A 22,806-nucleotide genomic window follows, 5' to 3' on the forward strand; every position below is an offset into this window, starting at 1 on the left:
TCTGTATGATGGCCATTCAAATCTGGTGGAACATGTAAGCTATTACAGCCAGAAGATGGCTATTCACTCTAGGGATGATGCTTTGATGTGCAAGATTTTTTCATCGAGTTTGGTTCCAACGGCGATGAGGTGGTTCAATGGCTTAAGGGCCAATTCTGTTGGATCTTTCAAAACACTGACTCGGGCTTTTGGTGCTCGCTTTATTACATGCAGCCGGACTCCTCGGCCTTTGGGATCCTTGTTGACTTTGTCTATGCGAGAGGGCGAGACTCTCAAGAGTTACTCGGATAGGTACTGGGAAATGTTTAACAAAATAGAGGGAAAGAATGATCCCGTGGCTATAACCACTTTCAAAGCTGGTCTCCCAGCTGATCACGATTTGAGGAAATCCTTGACGGGTAAACCTGTCACTAGTGTGCGCCAGCTGATGGACAGAATAGATAAGTACAGAAGGGTGGAGGAAGATCAACTTCAGGGGAAAGGAAAGGCCAAGATGATCCCTCAAGAGAGGAGGGATTTCAGGTCGGATCGTTATAATAACAACCGACCAAGGAGGGACTTTGTTGGGCAGTCGGGCTCGGCGGAAGCCCAGGTTGTTAATGCAGTATTTCGGGAGCCTGTTCAGCAGGTTTTGGAGAAGATAAAGAACGAGCCATTTTTCAAATGGCCGAAAAAGATGGCGGGGGAGCCTAGAAAACGCAACCCGAGTTTGTATTGCCATTACCATCAGGATCATGGGCACACGACAGACAACTGCAGGAATTTATGGGACCACTTGGAACAGTTGGTCCGTGAAGGAAGGTTAAAGCATCTCTTGCATCACTCCAGCGGAAGGGCGAGCCAAGCAAGTTCCGAGGTGCGTGGGGACGCTTCATCAAGGCTCCCTCTAGGTACGATTAACGTTATCTTTACGGCCCCGGGAAAGACTGGATCTTGCCCCTCCAGAGTGTTGTCGGTGTCCTGATCCCCGGCCGATGACCATTCTCAAGCAGTGAAGAGAGCCAAGAGGCGTGTCCCCTTGATTTTGGATTTTTCAGATGAGGATCTGGTTGGGACCATACAGCCCCATGAGGATGCTTTGGTGGTGACATTGAGGATTAGCGGGTACGATGTCCGAAGAGTGATGGTTAATCAGGGAAGCGCTGTGGATGTGATGTATCCAGATTTGTACAAAGGGCTGGGTTTGAAACCAGAGGACTTAACAACCTATAATTCCCCTCTAGTAAGCTTTGAGGGAAGGTTGGTCACTCCCATGGGGCTAATCAGGCTGCTCGTACAGTCAGGCACGGATGTGGTGGAGGTGGACTTTATTGTCGTAAATGTTTTTTCTCTGTACACGGCTATTGTGGGCAGACCTTGGCTTCACACCTTTAAAGCGATTTCCTCCACTCTACATCAGAAGGTGAAGTACCCATCCGGAGACCAAGTGCTGGAGATAGTAGGGAGTCAGGCGGCTGCTCGGCAATGCTTAGTAGCGGCTATACAGCATCGGCCAGAAGCAAAAACCTCGGCTACGGCCGACAATGAGTTATAGCAATTAAAATCCCCAATATTAGGTTTAGACGTGCCAGCCAATGGGGTAGAGTGTGAAGATCTGGAAAAGGTAGTTGTTTCTGATGATCCAGAAAAATTCTTCCGGGTTGGGGCCAAGTTGCCTTTGCAAGAGAAAGCGAATTTGCTGGAATTCCTCCGAGCCAATGTGGACGTTTTTGCATGGGACCCATACGAAGCCCCAGGGGTGGACCCGAATTTCATTTGTCACCGACTCAACGTGAACCCTGCCGTTGTCCCTAGGAGGCAACCTCCTCGGCGACCATCGAAGGAGCATGCCGAGGCAGTTAGAAGCAAAGTTGCCAAGCTCAAACAGGTTGGGGCTATCAAGGAAATTTTTTACCCTCAATGGTTGGCCAATACGGTGGTAGTAAAAAAGAAGACTGGAAAATGGCGGGTGTGCGTGGACTTCACGGATCATAATAAGGCCTGCCCCAAGGATCCATTTCCTAGGTCGAAGATCGACCAGTTGGTGGATGCGACCGTGGGTCACCCTAGGATGAGTTTCTTGGATGCCTTCCAAGGGTATCACCAAATACTGCTGGCCGCCGACGATCAGGAAAAGACTGCTTTCATAACCCCAATTGGGAATTACCATTACAAGGTGATGCCCTTCGGTTTGAAAAACGCTGGATCTACCTACCAACGCATGATGACGAAAATGTTTGAGCCACAACTGGGCAGAAATATTAAAGTTTATATAGATGATATGGTTGTAAAAAGTAAAGTAGTGTCTGAACATGTGGAGGACCTCACTAGTATCTTCGGGATACTAAGAAAACATAACTTGCGCTTGAATGCTTCGAAGTGCTCCTTTGGTGTAGGTTCCGGGAAGTTCTTGGGGTACATGGTGACCCATAGAGGAATTGAGGTGAATCCAGACCAGATTAGGGCCATTAACAATTTGCAAGCACCTCGGAATCCAAAAGAAATGCAGAAACTGACTGGGATGACTACTGCGTTGAATCGGTTCATCTCCAGGTTGGCTGAGAGGTGTCGTCCTTTTTTCCACCTGTTACACAAGTGGCAAGGATTCGAATGGACCGTGGAGTGTGCTGAAGCATTCCAGCAGTTGAAAGATTACTTGTCCAAACCGCCTATCATGTCTAGCCTTGAGGTGGATGAGGTGTTGTATGCCTATTTGGCGATAGCCCCTCATGCAGTTAGTTTCGTCTTGATACGAGAAGACAATGGCGTCCAAAGGCCAGTTTATTATGTAAGTAAATCCCTCCATGAAGCCGAGGTGAGATATCTGTCATTAGAAAAGGCCATACTGGCGGTGGTCCATGCAACACGTAAACTTTCGCACTATTTTCAAGCTCACACTGTGGTTATTTTAACCCAACTGCCTCTTAAGTCCATACTTAGAAGTGCTGACTACACCGGAAGAATTGCCAAGTGGGGCACGATTCTGGGTGCTTTTGACATCAAATACATGCCCCGTACCTCTGTAAAAGGCCAAGTCCTTACCGACCTGGTGGCTGAATTCGCTGAGTGCCCCGAGGAAGTTAGTAGGAATCAAGATCACATGGATGAAAAATCGGTTGGCCTAATATCCGCACAAGGAGAGTCTTTATGGAAAGTGTACGTGGATGGGGCCGCAAACCAACGGGGAGCAGGATTGGGATTGGTGTTGATATCCCCCGAAGAGATCATCATTGAGAAGTCGTTAAGACTAGGGTTCTCGGCTACTAACAATGAATCGGAATACGAGGCTTTGATAATGGGGATGAGCATGGTCCATAAAATGGGTGGAAAGGCAGTGAAATTATTCTCGAACTCGAGGTTGGTAATCGGCCAGGTGACCGGAGAGTTGGAGGCCCGAGACCCGAGGATACAAAGGTATCTGGACCGCGTTAGGCGTATGCGAACGAATTTCGAGTCTTTCAACGTATTACATATTCCTCGAGGTGAAAATACCCACGCTGATTCCTTGGCAACCCTTGCCACCTCCTCAGTACGAAATTTCCCTCGGGTGATTATCATCGAAGACTTGTGTACTCCCACCTCACCAGAAAAGGAGGTTTGTCAAATCCATCAAGCTAGTCTGTCGCCAAGCTGGATGGAACCCATATTAAAATTTCATGAAAGTGACATATTGCCCGAAGATAAGGTGGAAGCTGAGAAAATACGAAGGAGAGCTCCTCGGTACTGGTTATCTGAGGATAAAAAGTTGTACAGACGGTCCTTCTCTGGGCCATACTTGCTCTGTGTGCCTCCTGAGACAGCAGAGTCAATCCTGGAAGAATTGCATGAGGGCATTTTTGGAAGCCATACAGGAGGAAGGTTTCTATCATGCCGAGCCCTCACACAAGGTTATTGGTGGCCAAACATGCGGAGGGAAGCGCAGGAGTACGTTAAGAAATGCGATCAGTGTCAGAGATATGCTCCGAATATCCACCAACCGGGGGGAAGTTCTTAACCCTCTCTCTAACCTTTGGCCTTTTGCGCAATGGGGGCTGGACATTGTCGGCCCTTTTCCTAAAACCATAGGAAACAAGAAGTACCTGCTGGTCGGCACAGATTACTTTACTAAATGGGTTGAAGCTGAGCCCTTGGCGAATATCAGGAACGTAGATGTGAAGAAGTTTGTCTGGAGGAACATTGTTACATGATTTGGAATTCCCCGAACTCTTGTCTCAGATAACGGACTCCAATTCGATAGCAATGCCTTTAGGGAATATTGTTCAGAGCTGGGAATAAAAAACAGATATTCCACTCCCACTTATCCGCAAGGCAATGGGCAGGCTAAAGCTGTTAACAAAGTGATAGTTAATGGGCTTAAGAAGAGACTGGATGACGCGAAAGGAAAATGGGTGGAAGAGTTGCCACATGTGCTTTGGACGTACCGAACAACACCCCGACGTTCGAAGGGGGAAACTTCCTTCTCCATGACCTATGGGGCCGAGACCGTCATCCCCCTGGAAACTAGGTTCCCAACGTTAAGGACCAGTACATTCTCTTCGGGTGATAATGATGCGATGTTGGAGAAAAGTTTAGACCTGATTGAAGAACGAAGGGAGAGTGCGATGGTTCGACTAGCTTACTACCAGCATAAACCCAAGCAGGGTTATGATAGCAATGTGAGGATGAGGCCGTTAGCCATAGGAGATCTGGTGCTGAGGAAAGTCCTGGGGGCCACTAAGAATCCAAATTGGGGAAAACTGGGACCTAATTGGGAGGGGCCATATCGGATCACTTCTATAGCAGGAATAGGAGCCTACTATCTAGAGAACCTAGATGAAAAACTTGTACTCCATCCTTGGAATGTAAATAATCTCAAGAGGTATTATTATTAATAAAAGTGTTTCAATTCAAATATTTTCTTTTAACTTACGTCAAATCATACATCCTGTACTCCTGCATCCTATAATTCATATTGAATTGTTAAACAGAAACTAAGTTATGCCAGGTCCTCGGATCGCAAATTTAGTAGAAATTAACATCCTATAATTTATATTGAAATGTTGAACAGAAACTAAGTTATGCCAGGTCCTCGGATCGCAAACTTAGTGGAAATTAACATCCTATAATTTATATTGAAATGTTAAACAGAAACTAAGTTATGCCAGGTCCTCGAATCGCAAACTTAATGGAAATTAACATCCTATAATTTATATTGAAATGTTAAACAGAAACTAAGTTATGCCAGGTCCTTGGATCGCAAACTTAGTGGAAATTAACATCTTATAATTTATATCGAAATGTTAAACAGAAACTAAGTTATGCTAGGTCCTCGGATCGCAAACTTAGTGGAAATTAACATCCTATAATTTATATCGAAATGTTAAACAGAAACTAAGTTATGCTAGGTCCTCGGATCGCAAACTTAGTGGAAATTAACATTCTATGATTTATATTGAATTGTTGAACAGAAACTAAGTTATGCCAGGTCCTCGGATCGCAAACTTAGTGGAAATTAACATCCTATGATTTATATCGAAATGTTAAACAGAAACTAAGTTATGCCAGGTCCTCAGATCGCAAACTTAGTGGAAATTAACATCCTATGATTTATATCGAAATGTTAAACAGAAACTAAGTTATGCCAGATCCTTGGATCGCAAACTTAGTGGAAATTAACATCCTATGATTTATATTGAATTGTTAAACAGAAACTAAGTTATGCTAGGTCCTCGAATCGCAAACTTAGTGGAAATTAACATCCTATAATTTATATTGAAATGTTAAACAGAAACTAAGTTATGCCAGGTCCTCGGATCGAAAACTTAGTGGAAATTAACGTCCTATGATTTATATTGAATTGTTAAACAGAAACTAAGTTATGCCAGGTCCGCGGACCGCAAACTTGGTAAAAATTAACCTTCTATGTTGTGTATTGAATTATTGAATGGTAACAAAGTTGTGATAAATCTTCTAATCATAAACTTGATGGGAAATAATGCCCTATGAAATTAATTGAGGAGTCAGAGAAAGAGCTTTGGACGCAAGTTGGCGTACAATGAAGAAGGAGGTTAAAACGAACCCATACAAAAATTACAACAACAAAGTGATTGAGTGCAAAGATAACATGGAGTCGCAAGAGCGATAAGAAAATGAGCAAGGAAGTCCTCTACTAAGTATCCATTTAAAGTTACAAAACAGGTTCTACTTTTTTAATTTCAACTGGATCTGTGGAATCTAGCTGGCGGGTAGGTCTGCCTCCGAAGTTGCGATTCCATCTTTGGCTTTGGTAATGCCCCCAATTGGTAGAACTGTGGAGTCCAATTCCTATTGAAAACCCAGGGAAGCCGTCTCTGCCTCCGAAGCGGTGGTGATCTTGTCTGGGGAAGCTCCTGGAGGGGCCAGTCCATCTTTAGTTGGTCCCGGTTGGCCGCGAGGAGGAGAATTGCGAGGCAAAACTTCCTCGTTGAGGTTAATAATTGGAGTAGGAGCATCAGCCCGACGGGGTTGAAGAACTAAGGGGCGTATCGCCTCGGGATAGAATACGCTCTCTGGCCTACGTAGCTCAGATGAGGCTTCAACCCCAGCACGGTTAAGAGCCTCGCTCCAAGTTCTTGCACAGTAGATGCGGCATACCTCCGGAACCTCGGCTCTCAAAGCCTTCTCAGTTTCAGCTATACCAATTCCGTAGCCTCTCTGCTCGGCTTCATTCGTTGCCTGTTCGACGTTGATTCTCGCTTTCTCGGCTTGCTCTTTGAACTTTTCAACTCGCTCCCTTAGCTTCTGAGTTTCCTCTAGGTGCTTCTTAAGAGCAAGAGCTTGCTTCTGAGTTTTCTTCAGCTCGGCATTCGCCTCGCGCAGAAGCCTTGCTTGTTCCTCGGCCTGCTTCTGGTAGCCTTCTGATGCCGACTTAGCGCTCTTGCGAGCTTCTTCTTCGACCTGTAGTTTTTTCCTTGCGTCGGCCAAGTCCTGTTCAGATTTGGACAAAGTCTGTATAGCCATTGCCCGTCTTTTCCTTTCGCCATCTAGCTGATCGGAGCAAGCATTGAGTATCTCATCTAGCTTGAAAGTATTTTGGATGATCTGTAAAAAAAAAAAAGGGGGGTCAACACTATAGTCAATGAAAAGTGCCTATTAGTGAGTAACGGTCATAGAATGAAAAGGATAAAAGATAGCTTCTTACCATTCCCAAATATCGTTTGTTGTCGAGGATGAGTTCATTTTTCCTCATATTCTTTATCTCGGCCATGTCTTTCGGGAGCAATAAGGCTTCCTCTATGGCCGAGACAACATGACACCCAATGCCGCCGTTAAAGTCCCTTATAGAGGCATCATCTCGCAGGGGCTCCCCACCGTGCATAGGTACTGGCAACCATGCTTGTGGCTCAGGATGTGGGGAATCAGATTTCTCGTAGCCCCACGGGGCTTGGTGCTTAGTTTTCTGCTACTTTGCAGCTCGTTAGACATCCTCCTCTCGAGTGGGACGAGACTTACTCGTATCCGCCACCTCTTTGCCCTTCTGTTCTCTGTGCTTTTTCTGCTCAGCAGCGTTGGGAAGCGCTGGTTGTGGGGACGACCGAGGAGGGTGGCGAGGAGCAGGAGGAGGAGACCTAGCTGGAAGAGATGAAGCCTAGGATGGTATTGTCTTTACAGGTACATTCTTTCCCGGCTGACCTTCCATCAGCTCCAGCAAACTTTTCTGGGGTTTTCTTTGTATCCCCATCTCGTCGGGGTCTTCCTCGGGGCTTGTGGGACGATCAAAAACCCCGTAATCGTCCGAGGACTCAGATACTGTTACAACGGTTTCCTCGCCTCTTTCCTTTTTCCTTCCCCTTTTTATTCCCTTTTTCCTGAGGGAAGGTGAGGGTGAAGAAATTCCCGCCGAGACGCTGGCTACGAAAAGAGGCTCTGTGCGAGGTGTGTGCTAGGGAAGCGGAATACCCTCTGGAACAATGAACCCTTCGTAGGCAAAACTGATACGGTGAAGCCGAGGATCGCGTGCCCTAATTACGCACTTCGGCGCCTGAAAAGCAAAAGAAATAGGGGTATAGCCGAGAATTAAGTGTGCTGCCCGGAGCTGACCGTCAACCTCATTCACGTATATTTCAGCCTTCAATAACCTATCTAGGCTCGCCTTATTGACCAACCTGAGATTGGGCTTCGCATAGCGTCTATCTGCAAAACCGTTGATTCTAGAGTTAAAATTGTAGGAGTCAAAAATAATAAAAAAGGAAAAAGCGAATGAAATGTGTTCACAAACTAAATAGTATAGATCTATGACTACGCGCCCACCTGGTGTTCCCTCCACTGTTGGGCAGGGCAAACCATTACGCCATTCCCCGGAGAGAATAAGGAAATCCTCCTTTAGGTTCTTATTTGAGGTAGGGAGGCACTGAATTAGCCTTACTTCAGGGTATCTCGATTTGAGATAGTATCCCTGGTCAACTAAGCGATGGAGGTTGTATACCCAATTCACGTCATGATGGGTTAGCTTTAGGTCCATTCTCTTATTCAGAGCGTCTATACTTCCCAAGACCCTAAACATATTTGGAGCACACTGGGTGGGGGATAGCCTAAAGAAGTTGAGGTAACTCCTAGTAATACTACCCATGGGGATAGTCATCCCGCCCTCTATAAAGGCGATCATGGGGATAACTACTTCCCTAGTTTGCCTGGCATCAACCCACTCCCCTTGGGTGGCATCCTCATCCCTACCGTTGGGGGGATTTTATACTTAGAGCGAAAGTTTCTAATACCTTCCTCGGACTCAACGAGACATCGAAATGGATTCTTTTGTTTTCCCATTTTTCTGAAAAACTTAGTAGAAAGGACTATTGGGTTTGAAATGAAAGTGGTAAAAACTTCAAAAGGACTTACATGTTCAAATGAAGGACCTCGGACAACGTACGATTATTTGTAGTCACCAGGAGAATAACGAAGACTGGAGAATGGCAGGTTCAATGTATGAGCTCTGGAACCATCATCGAAAGTAAAGTACAGGTTTAATTAGGGAACACCTTTATAGTCATGTGAGGTTTGTGAGCGGTGAAATTCCCGCTCACAAAACAAGGGAAGCCTTCTGCCGTTTGATTTAGATCTCACCGTCGAACGTGGGGGACAGGGGCGTTGTCAAAATTTAATGCTGCCAAAATCAGGATGCTGAAACGTCAGGGGCATGCCCCAAAACACGCATCGATACGGGCTTGTGACGTCAAAATCCACCTTCTCTCCCGAGGAGTCGAAAAGTAGGATTTTAAGGGGCTATTGTGGGGGGCAATTCGATCAATAGGCCCATTAAGGTCAGGATTATTAGGCCTATGGCCCATCCGAGGATGCGTATCCGTCCGAGGAGGCCAAATCCAGTCATAAGGTAATTACTGAAGGGGGGTAATCAATATTACGAGAGTGAGGTGCTATATTCGACCGAGGACGCCATACTCCTCGGCATTGTGAGTCCGAGGTCGAACAGGGCGCGGCCTTGTGGCAGCCGGGCCTCAGAATCATGTCACCAATACAAATAGGATCACAGACCAAGGGTAAAAGGGAAAAGATAAACAAAATATCTATAACCACAGTTGCCTCCGCATTAATGACTTCTCAACTAACTCTCTGGCCGCATTAATGTGGAGGTGATACCTGAACAGTAAAGAGGCAGCCTTACAACTACCCATAGGAAGTTCTAGGAGATGCTGGATGGGACAGAAAGAAATCCTCCGAACTCAACCTACACGTGTGCGGTGAGGATGGAAGGCAAATGGTGGTATATAAACTGAAAGAAGAACATGCAAGGGGAGATCGGAACAAAAAAGAAAAGAAAAGAGAGAAAAGCACAGACAAAAAGGAGGAGAGCTAAAGGAGAGAAAGAGAGTTGTATTGATCATCAAAGAAAACGATCGTTGTACCAACTTTAGACCTTTAATATACGTGAGAGTGAATCTTTTGAAGAGACCACAGTTAACCTAGTTCTTTACACCCACGCTCTACAAATCATATTGTCTGGGCCTTTTTACGTGCGAACCCAACACTGTTACGGTTCGTTGCAAATCGCGTCCTTACAGTTTAGTTTCATAATTTCTTTTTCATTTTAATTTCAAGTTCACACGTTTTCTCACTAATATTTCTCATTTAGAACTACTAATACAACTGAAATAACATTGAATTTATTTAGTGAAAATTCAAAGCACTAGGGAATTAATTCTTAAATCTTGGAAATTCTAATAATGAGAGATTCAATTTAGATTTTTTTTTTTTTTTTTTGGAACAAGACAACTTAGCTTTACGCATGGAGGAAAAAAAAGGTTCAATTTTTATGTATTTAACTATTTTCTACTTATTTAGACTTCAGAGTAACTCACACAACCAAATGAGATGGAATGGAACCCGCAGCCTCACTCCATCACTTTAAATAACACAACTAGCTTGATGAGTAACAAACAAACAAGTTCAAATATATATCCCATCCTTTCATACATGTAATGCTATCCATTATACTTGTGGTGCGGTGGTCACTTTACAAATATAAATGCTTGTGGGGTATGGGGGGTAAGGACCAAAGTTCAAGTCCCCAGAAAGGAGTTTCACACACATATACACTTAGATTATGATAGAATAGAAATTCTAACTTGTATAAAATATATATATATATATATATATATATGTGTGTGTGTGTATATATATATATATATATATAAAAATTTAGTTTCCTTTGAAGACCACCACCAAGTACCAGTCAGTCCAGCAAAGAGTTAGTTCCCAACAATTTACCATTAGAGGGGATGCAATGTGGATACTAGAGGGAAAAGGTGAATAGGAAACAATTAAAATTAATGACTTGAATCCTATTGTGAGTGATATATTAATCTTCATAATTAAATGAAAGAAGAAGAGACCACCTATGTTATTGTGTATTGGAGAAGACACGTGCACTATATGTGTTTTGAAATAGTCACATGTTGATCTCATGCACTATCCAACGCCCAAAAATTTTGAAACAGAAGCCTTATCCAACGAAAAAAGATATCTTAGATTGGTGAGACAAATTACTTCAATACGTTGATTGAGTATACTTTCTTAATTCAACAGCAACATGGGGATATAGATCATTAGTGCGGAATTGAGTTCTTTCTAAAGATAAAAGATGAAGATTTATTCAATGTTAAGACTCATGTGGTACAAAATTGCTAAATAAAATTCAATTTACTATTTAACTGGATGCAGAAGGAGCAGGTCAAATCTGCCGAGCAACCAAAGCACACTTACACCATATCCGATTACCCTTGGGAATCGTCATGGAAGCCCTTGATGTGTAATCTAGTAAGAGAACAATTGCCTTATATAAACCATCGTGACAAGTTTTTCCCATTTTTTTAATAAACTGTAGGCAGTATTTCTTAGATACAAGTAATTTTTCAAACATTCCAACGAATATTTCTTTTGCACACTCATCCTCTACTCTCCTAGCGCAATGCAACAAGTTCAAGGGGTACCCTGGAACAAGCCTTGGTATGCTTATCTTTTTTTCAGTAAGTGAGGCCATGACTCGACTATTGCTAAGATCAAAGCCACCATGATAAAAATGTTGTTGAACTTTGCCATGGTGCAAAACCAGTACTAGCTAGCTAGAGATTCCTTAATTTCCTATTTGATTAGATTGGGATTTCTGGGATGGTTTTCAAGAATGAGTGATGAGTATTTTTATGGGGAGTTTCTATATTGCAATAAATAAATAAAAACGTTTCTTTCATTTATCTTGTTCTAGAGTTATAAAAAAGCTAATAATATTGTATTCAAGTGTTTTTACACAAATTTTGAAATAGTAATTACTTTTATATTGATAAGTTAATTTGTTTTCTATTTGACTTCAAATTCTCTTGGTTTCTCTTTTTTGTTTTTTATATCTCAATTACGTTCAGTTTCTTCAACGACAATGAAAAAAAAGGGGGAAAAAAAAGAATAAAAATAATTCTATCAACATCAAGCATGGTTTTTTTTTTTTTTTTTATTTTAAAAAAAGAATTGAATTTAAAACAAATTGGTAAACTTCAAAATCTTATTTATTTATTTATTTTGGATAAAAAAAAAAAATAAACCAAAAGAAATAAAGAAGAAAAACTATTCTATCAACATCAAGTTTTTAGGATAAATGTTTAGATTCTAAATATTTAGGATAGATTCTAAATATTTAGGATAAATGTGAGGATTGTTCACCACAACTACTTGTTTCCTTCAAAAACCAACAATTTTTCCTTATCCTCAACTACTTGTTTCCCAGGTAACGTGGCCTTCTTGGTATTTGCTGGATGATTTGTTTTTGAAAGTCTATCCTCAAAGATATGCTTGGATTTATCCAGAGGAGGGAACACAGTAGAGTAGGGAATTTCCGGAGCACTTTCTTGTGGACCCTGTGGAGACTTGGAAATTGATTTTGAATAAAAGACAAGATCTTTGGGATTTTTGGGAATAGGTAAAATTTTATCCCGCTCTAATTTGGAAGTTTGAATTGGATTCAAAAACTTCAAATTATCCGGACCCTCCAACCATTTAGCAGAGTCACCCATTTGTTGACAGGTTGTTCTTGTAGTAGACTTTCCGGTCAATGGTTGAATGATCTGTTGGTGGCGGCTTGGAGATGGCTCACCATCCCCATCTTCTCCTTCAGAGACCTGCGTGTCTTCATTGTCATTATCAGAGGATTTGGGCTGATTGAAATTCTTTTTCCTTTGACGAGTTTTTGGGGCCATAGCGCGAAGCCATGGGCCATATTGAAGATCATCCTCCTCCGAGGAAAGGCAACCTTTTTGAATTGTCCGACATTCACGATCTTGATGCCCAAGGATACCACAACAATAACAGAAAGTAGGCAATCTTTCATATTTAAAATAGACCCATCCTTCTTCCACATCTTCAATATGAATCATCTTTCCCCTCATCAAAGGTTTTGTGATGTCAATGTCTACCCGAATACGAAGAAAAGGGCCCCAAGCAAGGCCACTCTTCAAAGCATCAACCACCAAGGGAATGCCAATCTCCTTAGCTATACGAGTACCAATGACACTATTCATGCTTTTAATAGGAATATTGAAGACTCTAATCCAAAAAGGAAAATGTTGGAAAGTCACATTACCTGGACAAAGATCCCCATTAAAACGCTTCAACAAAGTAAGTCTCTTATCAAAAGACCACGGACTTCTATCCCAAACATCATTCATGCTCTCCTCTGTTACAAAGATAGCCAAGAATGAATTGACCCCACGTCTTTAATAGTTACACCATGCGAGCCTCGCCATAGCTGTTGAAAAGTAGACTTGAGAGCCTCCTTATTAAGATTTTTATTGGTCTGCAATCTGCATAAAAGGCTAAACTGGGCATGTTGTTTAGAACCAGCTAAATCTTGATAACTAACCGCTAAAACTCCATTCTCCTCTTCAGAAAGCTTAAACTTCTTCCACAAGTCCTACATAGTCGCATCCATAATGAAACAAAACTAGATATTTCAAAGAAACACGTTCAAAAAGAAAAAAGAAAATAGGAAGCACAAAGATGAAAGGTGAAAGAGGAATTAAGAAAAAGAAAAATCCCCTACTACGATCGGAAGAATAGACCGGAGAGGTTTGAATCTTACGTGATAAAATGCAAGTTAGGAGCTTTCACTTTCCAAGACTGCAGAGAGCCAGGGAGAGAGAAGTTATTTAACACAACCTTAATCACAACATTCCAAAAGACACATAAAAAATAACTAAACCTTTCTTCAAAAATATTAATTCCAAGAAATTGACAAAGAAAGAGAAAACAACAAAATACGTTTTTTTCTTACTTAAATTTTCTACTAATCAAACACGAAAAAATTTGTTTATATATTGCTAGTGTTTGAGCATCTATGATTATTTGCTTCAAACTTTATTTACTAACCGATTTTTTGGCCTCAAATGTTCATGTTAAGTTGCTAATTTTTCACCATTGGAGATTCTTTGATTGGCTAACTGAATCATTGCAAACTCTAATGTGGTTCATGACAGAGTAGCTTCTATTCTTGTTGGTGGTTTGATTCAATTTTTGAGTCTGCAGATGCTGAGTTTTATCAAATAATGCAGCATGCTTGCATTAACACAACCTAACTGCCTAGTTTTGTCATTTATTTGACGATCTCCAATTGCCTCTTTTCCTTTTATTTTTCCTAAAATTTACTAGTCAATGACTACCTTTTTTTTCACCTAAATATAGCATTATAGTCCGTTTATTCTCTCTCTCTCTCTCTCTCTCTCATTGAGTAGCACTTTTTTCTATTGAAAAAAAAAAATGTAGTCTTCTTTTTCACTTTCAATTTCAGATCCCAAGTAAATTCTCACCCACTTAATCCTCTAAATTTTATTTATACTAGAGATTGTAAGTAAATTTTGTCCTTAATCTATATATATATATGTGTGTGTGTGTGCGTGTGTTTTAAAATAGACACATGTTGACCTCATACCCTATCCAACACACAAAAATATCGGACAAAAGCCTTATCCAACGAAATAAGATACCTTAGATTGGTGAGACAAATTATTTCTATATATTGATCAAGTATACTTTCTTAATTCAATAGCAACATGGGGGTATAAATCATTGGTGCAGAATTGAGTTCTTTCTAAAGATAAAAGATGAAGATTTATTCAATGTTAAGATTCATGTGGTGCAAAATTGCTACATAGAATTCAATTTACTATTTAGCTGAATAGAGAAGGAGCCAGTCAAATATGCCGGGCAACCAAAGCACACTTATGCCATATCCGATTACCCTTGGGAATCGCCTTGGAAGCCCTTGATGAGTAATCTGGTAAGTGAACAATTGCCTTATCCAAATCATCGTGACAAGTTTTTCCCATTTTCTTAATAAGCTGCAGACAGCATTTCTTAGACACAGGTAATTTCTCAAACATTCCAAGGAATATTTCTTTCCCACACTCATCTTCTACTCTCCTAGCACAATGCAACAAGTGCAAGGGGTATCCTGGTACATGCTTTGGTGGGCTTATCTTTTTTTGTGCAAGTGAGGCCATGACTCCACTTGCTAAGATCAAAGCCACCATGATGAAGATGTTGAACTTTGCCATGGTGCAAAACTACTACTAGCTAGCTCGAGATTCCTTAATTTCCTTTTTGATTAGATTGAGATTTATTGGATGGTTTTCAAGAGTGAGTGATGGGTATTTTTATACGAGTGAGGTGAGGTGGTGAGATGATCTTGGATTAAGAAAACGGTCTTTAAACTATAATTTTGCATGAGTTTCTTTCATTAAACCTGTCCAAAATTTGATGGGAGTTTCTATGTTGCAATAAATAAATAAAAACATTTCTTTCATTTAATTTGTTCTAGAGTTATAAAAAAGCTAATAATAATTTATTTTCATGTGTTTTTTTACAAATTCTAAAATAACAATTACTTATATATTAGAAAGTTTATTTGTTATCTATTTGACTTCAAATACTCTGAGTTGCTCTTTTTTTTTTTTCTTTTTCTTTTTTTTAAATCTCAATTATGTTCAGTTTCTTTAACGAAAATGAAAAATAAAAACCGGGGAAAAATAAGAATAAAAACTATTATATCAACATCAAGCATGGTTTTTTATTTTTTTGGCCTTTTTAAATCTTAAAAAAATAATTGAATTTAAAACAAGGTGGTAAACTTCAAAATGCTTTGCTTTTTTTTTTTTTTTTTGGGGAAAAAAAAACCAAAAAAATAAAGAAGAAAAACTGTTCTATCAACATCAAGCACTTTTTTTTTTCTTTTTAAATCTAAAAAAAAAAAAAAATTTAAATAAAGTGATAAACTTCAAAATCTTTGGTTATAGATAAAATTCTCTCCTACTACACGAATTCAAATTCAAACCGAACAGTTTGAAACAGTTTCCTCCATGCTTGCCTCTCACTAACTTGCGTTCAAATGATTAACACAAACTTAATCATCACAACATTCCAAAAGACACATAAAAAATAACTAAACTCTTTTTCAAAATATAAATTCGAAGAAATTGACAAAGAAAGAGAGAACAACAAAACAGCTTTTTTTCTTAATTAAATTTTCTAGCTAATCAAACACGAACAAATTTGTGTATATATTGCTAGTGTTTGAGTCTCTATGATTATTTGCTTCAAATTTTATTTACTAACTGATTTTTTGTCCTCAAATGTCCATGCTAAGTTGCTCATTTTTCACCATTGGAGATTCTTTGATTGGCTAAGTGAATCTTTGCAAACTCTAATGTGGTTCATGATAGGGTAGCTTCTATTCCTATTGATAGTTTGATTCCATTATCGAATCTGCATATATTGTGTTTTACTAAATAATGCAGCATGTTTGAACTTATACAATCTAGACAAAAATCCAAAACCGACCCTCTAATTTTCAGCATTTTTTATTTCAGTCCTCTAACTTTCAATTTTGTCATTTCAGCCCTCTAACTTTCAATTGTTGTCAGTTTGGTATTTTGTTAACCATCTGTCAAGTGTCTCTGTTAAATGAGCAAAATGACGCTATTTTGACTCTTTTTATTATTTTAAATTTTCGTAATTAAAAGAAATAAAAAAAACTGTTATTAAAAAAAAAAAAAAAAGCAAAGTTGAAGAAAGGACAGAAAGCAGTTTTAACATGGCACCCAATAAAAACAAAGATTCCATATCTGCTTTCTCTTTGACAAAGCTGGGGATGCCTTCCCTTTAAACTCAGGTACTTCAACCATTGTCTCTACCAACCCATTGTGGCTTGAATTGGTGTGCAGAGGCTTGTTTAATTTGTAGGGTGAGAGAAGTTGAGATGATTCTTTTTTTCATAACGCTATCCAATTAGTTTAAATGAAACAGGTTTCTCTGTTCTTGATTGTTCTTGTCTCCCAAAATTATTAGGCGGTTGAATTGGGGTTTTCATCCTAGGACAAATTTGTCGAATCATCATGCGTGTGTTTGTGACAGTGTGAGTGAACTTTAATTCACATCATATGCAACAGGTAAGCTAAAATGGAGGCCAATAATTCGAATTATCTTTCTTTTTACCCTTACTCAATAAAAATGACCAAAAAAATATATCACTCTCTCTCAATTATTATTATTATTATTATTATTTTGTTAAGCTAGGTTGATAGTAAAGAAGAAGGCCATCAACAAACAAAACAAAACAAAAAAAGAGATATTAAAGGACTACATGGGGTTTGAATTACAGACATAAAATACCACAAAAATTGCCATTACTACTAAATTATTGCCAAACCTCTCAATTTAATATCACTGACCTTTAAATTTAAAGAAATGATAAAATTGAACCTTATGTTACACTTCCGTCTATTTTGAGTGAAGAGAAGTTATAACTTGATTATTTTATTATAAAATTCATTTTAATAATATTTAAAAGAATTATTTTTACAACCTTTCTATTCCCTAAAAAATCCCCCCCAAAAATCATATTATTTAAACTATTGTCATATAGGTATTTGTATTTTGTTAGACACATATAATAGAATGTTAGTGGGAGTGGATAAAATGATATAAAATAAACTATATTATCGCTTAGGCATTTTGTTAACAGACACATATAATAGAAAGTTAGTGGGAGTGGATAAAAAGATATAAAATGTAAAATTTTTAATAATATATGATAGGAAAAAAAAAAAAACCTTTTGATTTTTCAAAAAAAATAATGATAACTTTTGACAATTTAGAGACCAAATCCAAACTGTCATGATAGCAATATTTTGGCCTAAAAGTAATAACTTTTATTAGTTCCTCAAGTATTACAAGCAGGAGAGAAAAACTTTTATTTGGTGCTCCTATCCTATGCACTGGACTGAATATTAAACTAATAAGTGATCACTTTAAGATATATGTCGTGTCTGTGTCTCTTTCAATAATCAATATCATTGGAGTTAAGCCAAAGCTTACAAGAGAAAACATACAAAACTAAACCGAGCCAATTAATATAGAAACAAAATTAACAGCTCAATAGTCAATACCGTAGGAAGATAATACGGTCTTTAATATCATTGACAGTGTATCATGTACTGCCCAATTCATGGCAGAAGGGTTTACTTTGAATGCAATAATCAAGTTCCTTGCATCTTCAATATATAACAGCCAGTTGTTCCAACTTAGCTTCAACCAGTAATGGATCTCCAGCAACACTATTAAGTTGTCCATATATGACCAATATTCTGTATAGTCAACGAAAAGCAGCTAGAGAAACCTCATTTTCTCACAATTTTCTCTAATTGCTGCGTCAAAATTTAATTTTAGTGCACTAATTAAGGTGGTGACCAGTTTTGTTTTTACTCTAGAAATTGGAGTTTAAGGAATCTCAATCTAGATAGGGTCAGTTTGGTTAGATGTTTTGAGAGCTTTCAAAGCGTATCTAAAATCTAAAACTCTATTTTGCAACCACAACTCCTTGTAACTTTTATTACAAACGCTTAATTTAAGTTCAAATTAAACACCATTTTTCAATAACTTATACAAAAGGCACCCATAGTGCTCCTCAAAAAAAAAAAAAAAAAAAAAAAAAAGGCACCCATAGTATGGCAGCAAATGAAAAGAGAAGTTTAAATTTTCATCCTTGACAATGTTAACATGTTTACTAGGATACAACAACAATTTCATTCACTCATTCAATGGTTGAGTCCAATAATTCTACAGTTCAAATCATTGTCTTTTTTTTTTAATCTTCAAACTCCATTATTAACCGTTACGCAGTTGACATTTTAAACCCCTATCACCAATCACTTGAGCAAAGAATCCATGCGTTTTCTCAGTTAGAAGAAGCTTCGGCCACGTTGTGGGCCACAAAATTGACACTGAAAACGGCATTGACACGAAGTTCCCTCGATTAGTGGCAATGGCCTAATTACCATCTCATCAGCAATCAGAACGATCCACTTTGGAAGAACAACTCATCTGTCAGTAGATGAGATCCTGACCGGCCAATACTGTCGGTGTCAAAAAGGGTTTTTTTTATTTTTTATTTTTTTTTGGTAGAAAGGGTTTATTTTTTTATTCTTATAAAATGTAACATCAAAATAATTTCTCTCTTTTATTTTAGTCAATTTTTTACTAATCTTTGAGTGTTTATCTACTTATTTTATAGATAAAAAGTGTGAATCCTTGAATCTGGACTTTTCTTTATAACTTTTTTATTTTTATAAAACTCTTCGCTTCTAGTCTTAACATTTGTCACCAAACTCACCAATAAAGATGAATGTGCCACTAAATTTAAAGGCCATGTACTCTGACAACTATTTGGACACACTAAAAATGACACTTCATCGCACACATGAGGCGTTAAATTATTTAATATAAATTATTCAATACTCTTAAAGCAATATATTCTTTCCTTATACAAGAATAACTAGTCGCTAACCCGTGCAATGCACGGGAAAACTATTAGAAAATAATAAAGCATGCATATATTAAAAGACAATTTAAGTTCATGTGTGCTTGTAAGGGATACATACCTAAATAGTTCTTGCGGTAGAAATAAAAGCCTTACCTTTGAGATAAATAACTGATGTAAACAAACTAACCTTACATAAAACAAATTAAGAAAAAAAAAAAAACATAAAACTGATGTCACGGGAAATTCAACCACATAATAGTAATATATAAATCTCTTAAAACCTAAACCTAAACATAAGGACTAAATATATAAACAAACTAACCTTACAAAAGCTGAACTTTATAAGCTAAAATCTATACCGTGCATTGTAGATCTTGAATGCTTTAAGGCTTCCTACGTCTGGAGAGAGAGAGTTTGCAAAAACTGTGGTTTTATATTTCTTAACTTGAGAAAGGGGTAAGGTTGTTAGGGTTTTGTAGATCTTGAATGCTTTAGGACTTCCTACGTCTGGAGAAAGAGAGAGTTTGCAGAAATCGACATAAAACAAATTAAAAAAAAAAAAAAAAAAAAACTATAAAACTAATGTCACGGGAAATTCAGCCACATAGTAGTAATATATAAATCTCTTAAAACCTAAACCTAAACATAAGGACTAAATATATAAACAAACTAACCTTACAAAAACTGAACTTTATAAGCTAAAATCTATACCGTGCATTGTAGATCTTGAATGTTTTAGGGCTTCCTACGTCTGGAGAGAGAGAGTTTGTAGAAACCGTGACTTTATATTTCTTAACTTGAGGGAGGGGTAAGGTTGCTGGGGTTTTGTAGATCTTGAATGCTTTAGGGCTTCCTACGTCTGGAGAAAGAAAGAGTTTGCAGAAACCGACATAAAACAAATTATAAAAAAAAAAAAAAAAAAAAAAAACCATAAAACTGATGTCACGGGAAATTCAGCCACATAATAGTAATATATAAATCTCTTAAAACCTAAACCTAAACATAAGGACTAAATATATAAACAAACTAACCTTACAAAAGCTGAACTTTATAAGCTAAAATCTATACCGTGTATTGTAGATCTTGAATGCTTTAGGGCTTTCTACGTCTGGAGAGAGAGAGTTTGCAGAAACCGTGATTTTATATTTCTTAACTTGAGAAAGGGGTAAGGTTGCTAGGATTTTGTAGATCTTGAATGCTTTAGGGCTTCCTACGTTTGGAAAAAGAAAGAGTTTGCAGAAACCGTGGCTTTATATTTCTTAACTTGAGAGAGGGGTAAGGTTGCTAGGGTTTTGAGGAGTTATAATTTTTATTTATTTTTTATTTTTTATGCTGACGTGGAAAATTGTGGTGCCAGCAAAAACTTCGGTTTTATATAGATATATAGATGATTAGTGCTAACTCAATTCCTATGCAATTTAGACAATTGCTTAAGACCCTCAAATAATTTAAAAAAAAAAAAAAAAAAACCATAACCTTGGTCCTAAAGCGTAATGCTATGCTTGTGTATAACAACCTAAAATATAATATATTTCGTACCCATTTATTTATTTATTTTTTGAAAATGTGTTTATGTCTAGTAAAAATTGAATAAATCCATATACAGTTTTTCCTTTGTCTCGCTTTAAAAAAATCTTTTATCATTTATAAAATAAATTTATTAAAAAAACCCTTTCCATCTACTCATCAAAAATCCATTCTCCTTCTCTTCTATCTAAATAGTAAACCACATATACTTTCTAAAAGTCTTTATTGATAACCAATCATCATTAAGCAACTCCTTTTCTCTCGTACTCCTAAACTTGTTCCACTAGCTCATATTTAAGATAAACAAAGTTAATTTTATTTTTATATATTATGCTTTATATACAAGATTGATTTGTATAATTATATTATAAATTTTATTTTAAGTGAATCATCATTACTTGTGAAGGTTTAGATTATTCAGTAATTTTATAGATTCCCCTCAAAAAAGAAGAAGTAATTTTATAGATGAATATAACTATAATAGTGTATTTCATAAATCAAATTCTATGGTCATTTGCTTTAAATTTATTTTTTTATAATATTAATAGTTCATATTTATTTTTAAGAACTAAAGTTATAAATGAAGTCTTACAATTCAGCCAAAAAAAAGAGTCTTACAAATAGAAAATAAAATCTAATGGACACACTAAATTATATAAAAGACTACACTTTTTTTGTCAAACGCATGTATCACTCAAAATTTTATTTACAATACCTCTTAAATTTGCTTACGAAAAATTAGTTTTTCAAACTTAAAAATCATGTCTAAAATCAATTATGTAAGAATAAATATTAAGAGAATTTGTCATCTTATCAATTGAAAAGAAGATGTTAGCAAAACTTGAATAAATATACAAATAAATCAATAACCGAACTAGGAAAGAAAAAAAATCAAATGCACCATTATGATCATTGTTAGTTTTAGACACCTGTCAAAACACTGTATTTAACTAATTTTAAATCCAAATTGATTATTAGATCTATTATGGAAGATTTAGATTAAACACTTAATCATCAATATCATGCAAGTGTGAAAATATAAATGAGACACGATGTGAAGACCCAAGAAACCTAATGAAACAAATAGTTCCAAAGGAAAAACCTGGGGGAACTTAACCTTATTAATCTCGAGGTGAACAATTTCACTATAAGATAAATATTTATAGTTAAAATGCCTTATTCGTTGTAAATCTAATTATAGTTATCAAACTAAGCTCTAAATCCCATAGTTCACAGATGACTCTGATAGTGATCTACTGCAACATGAACCTCCAATCCATGTACTTCAATGCCCCATTAAAGATTTGAATCCAATACACTTGATAGCCGAAAGGTAGTAACTTGAATCCAATAATTCAACGAGTATGTGAGTGATCACTAGTAGAGACTTTGAAAAAACAATAGGCACAAACTTTTAGATCTCAAACTGAGTTGCTTCAAAGTTTTGAAAAATGTGCCCTATGATTTCGTTTAACTACTTAGTGAAGTAGGTCTAGAAACCAAAACAATTGATGGGCTAATGGGTTGTAAATTTGATTTTGACATATGACTTTCGATTGGTCGAAACTGTTAAAAATTCAAATCCTTGAATCAGATGTTTTCCTTTTCTTGCACACTTGAAGTAGTATCTTGAACGTTGTCTAATCAATCTTATAGACCCTATGAGTTATATCTAGATAAGTTTATGTTCATGTATTTGCTAATAAAACTATACAAGTATAGAACCTAACAATCACAATCAGACTATGCATGCAACTTTTGTTTTTTTGTTTTTTCTTTTTTTAAAGTTAAAAAAATGGTAGTATGAGGCAATTAGAGTGACTTTCCTACATAAACATTATCATGGTAACATCCTATTCATTAGGTCTGAGCTAATAAAAAAATAAAAAGTCATTGTTGTTATCCCAATCTCACGATATGAATCGGATTTATAATACATTACATAATCAGAGTACAACTACAAAATGACC

The 22,806-nt window shown here is 37.5% G+C and overlaps 2 protein-coding genes across 2 annotated transcripts; both read right to left on the bottom strand.

Moving 5' to 3' along the window:
• Nucleotides 1–12,143: 12,143 nt before the first annotated feature.
• Nucleotides 12,144–13,597, bottom strand: LOC115960127. Its single transcript, XM_031078845.1, has 2 exons — nt 13,079–13,597; nt 12,144–12,988 (listed from the first exon to the last, which is right to left on the bottom strand). Exons 1-2 carry the CDS (start codon nt 13,161–13,163, stop codon nt 12,168–12,170), a joined length of 906 nt encoding a protein of 301 aa, XP_030934705.1. The 5' UTR covers nt 13,164–13,597; the 3' UTR covers nt 12,144–12,167.
• A 1,087-nt stretch (nt 13,598–14,684) lies between these two features.
• Nucleotides 14,685–15,047, bottom strand: LOC115973924 (protein DOWN-REGULATED IN DIF1 11-like). The gene has a single exon (XM_031094166.1). The coding sequence runs from the start codon at nt 15,045–15,047 to the stop codon at nt 14,685–14,687; it is 363 nt and encodes a 120-aa protein (XP_030950026.1).
• Nucleotides 15,048–22,806: the final 7,759 nt, after the last annotated feature.

Source organism: Quercus lobata, chromosome 2, assembly GCF_001633185.2.
Source record: "Quercus lobata isolate SW786 chromosome 2, ValleyOak3.0 Primary Assembly, whole genome shotgun sequence".
NCBI lineage: Eukaryota > Viridiplantae > Streptophyta > Magnoliopsida > Fagales > Fagaceae > Quercus > Quercus lobata.

Excerpts from the sequence above, each read along its gene's own strand:
- LOC115960127 (XM_031078845.1), bottom strand. The coding sequence starts at position 13,163 with ATGAATGATGTTTGGGATAGAAGTCCGTGGTCTTTTGATAAGAGACTT. Across the intron at positions 12,989-13,078 it reads TAATGGGGATCTTTGTCCAG|CTAAGGAGATTGGCATTCCC; the intron begins GTAATGTGACTT and ends GTACTCGTATAG.
- LOC115973924 (XM_031094166.1), bottom strand. The coding sequence starts at position 15,047 with ATGGCAAAGTTCAACATCTTCATCATGGTGGCTTTGATCTTAGCAAGT.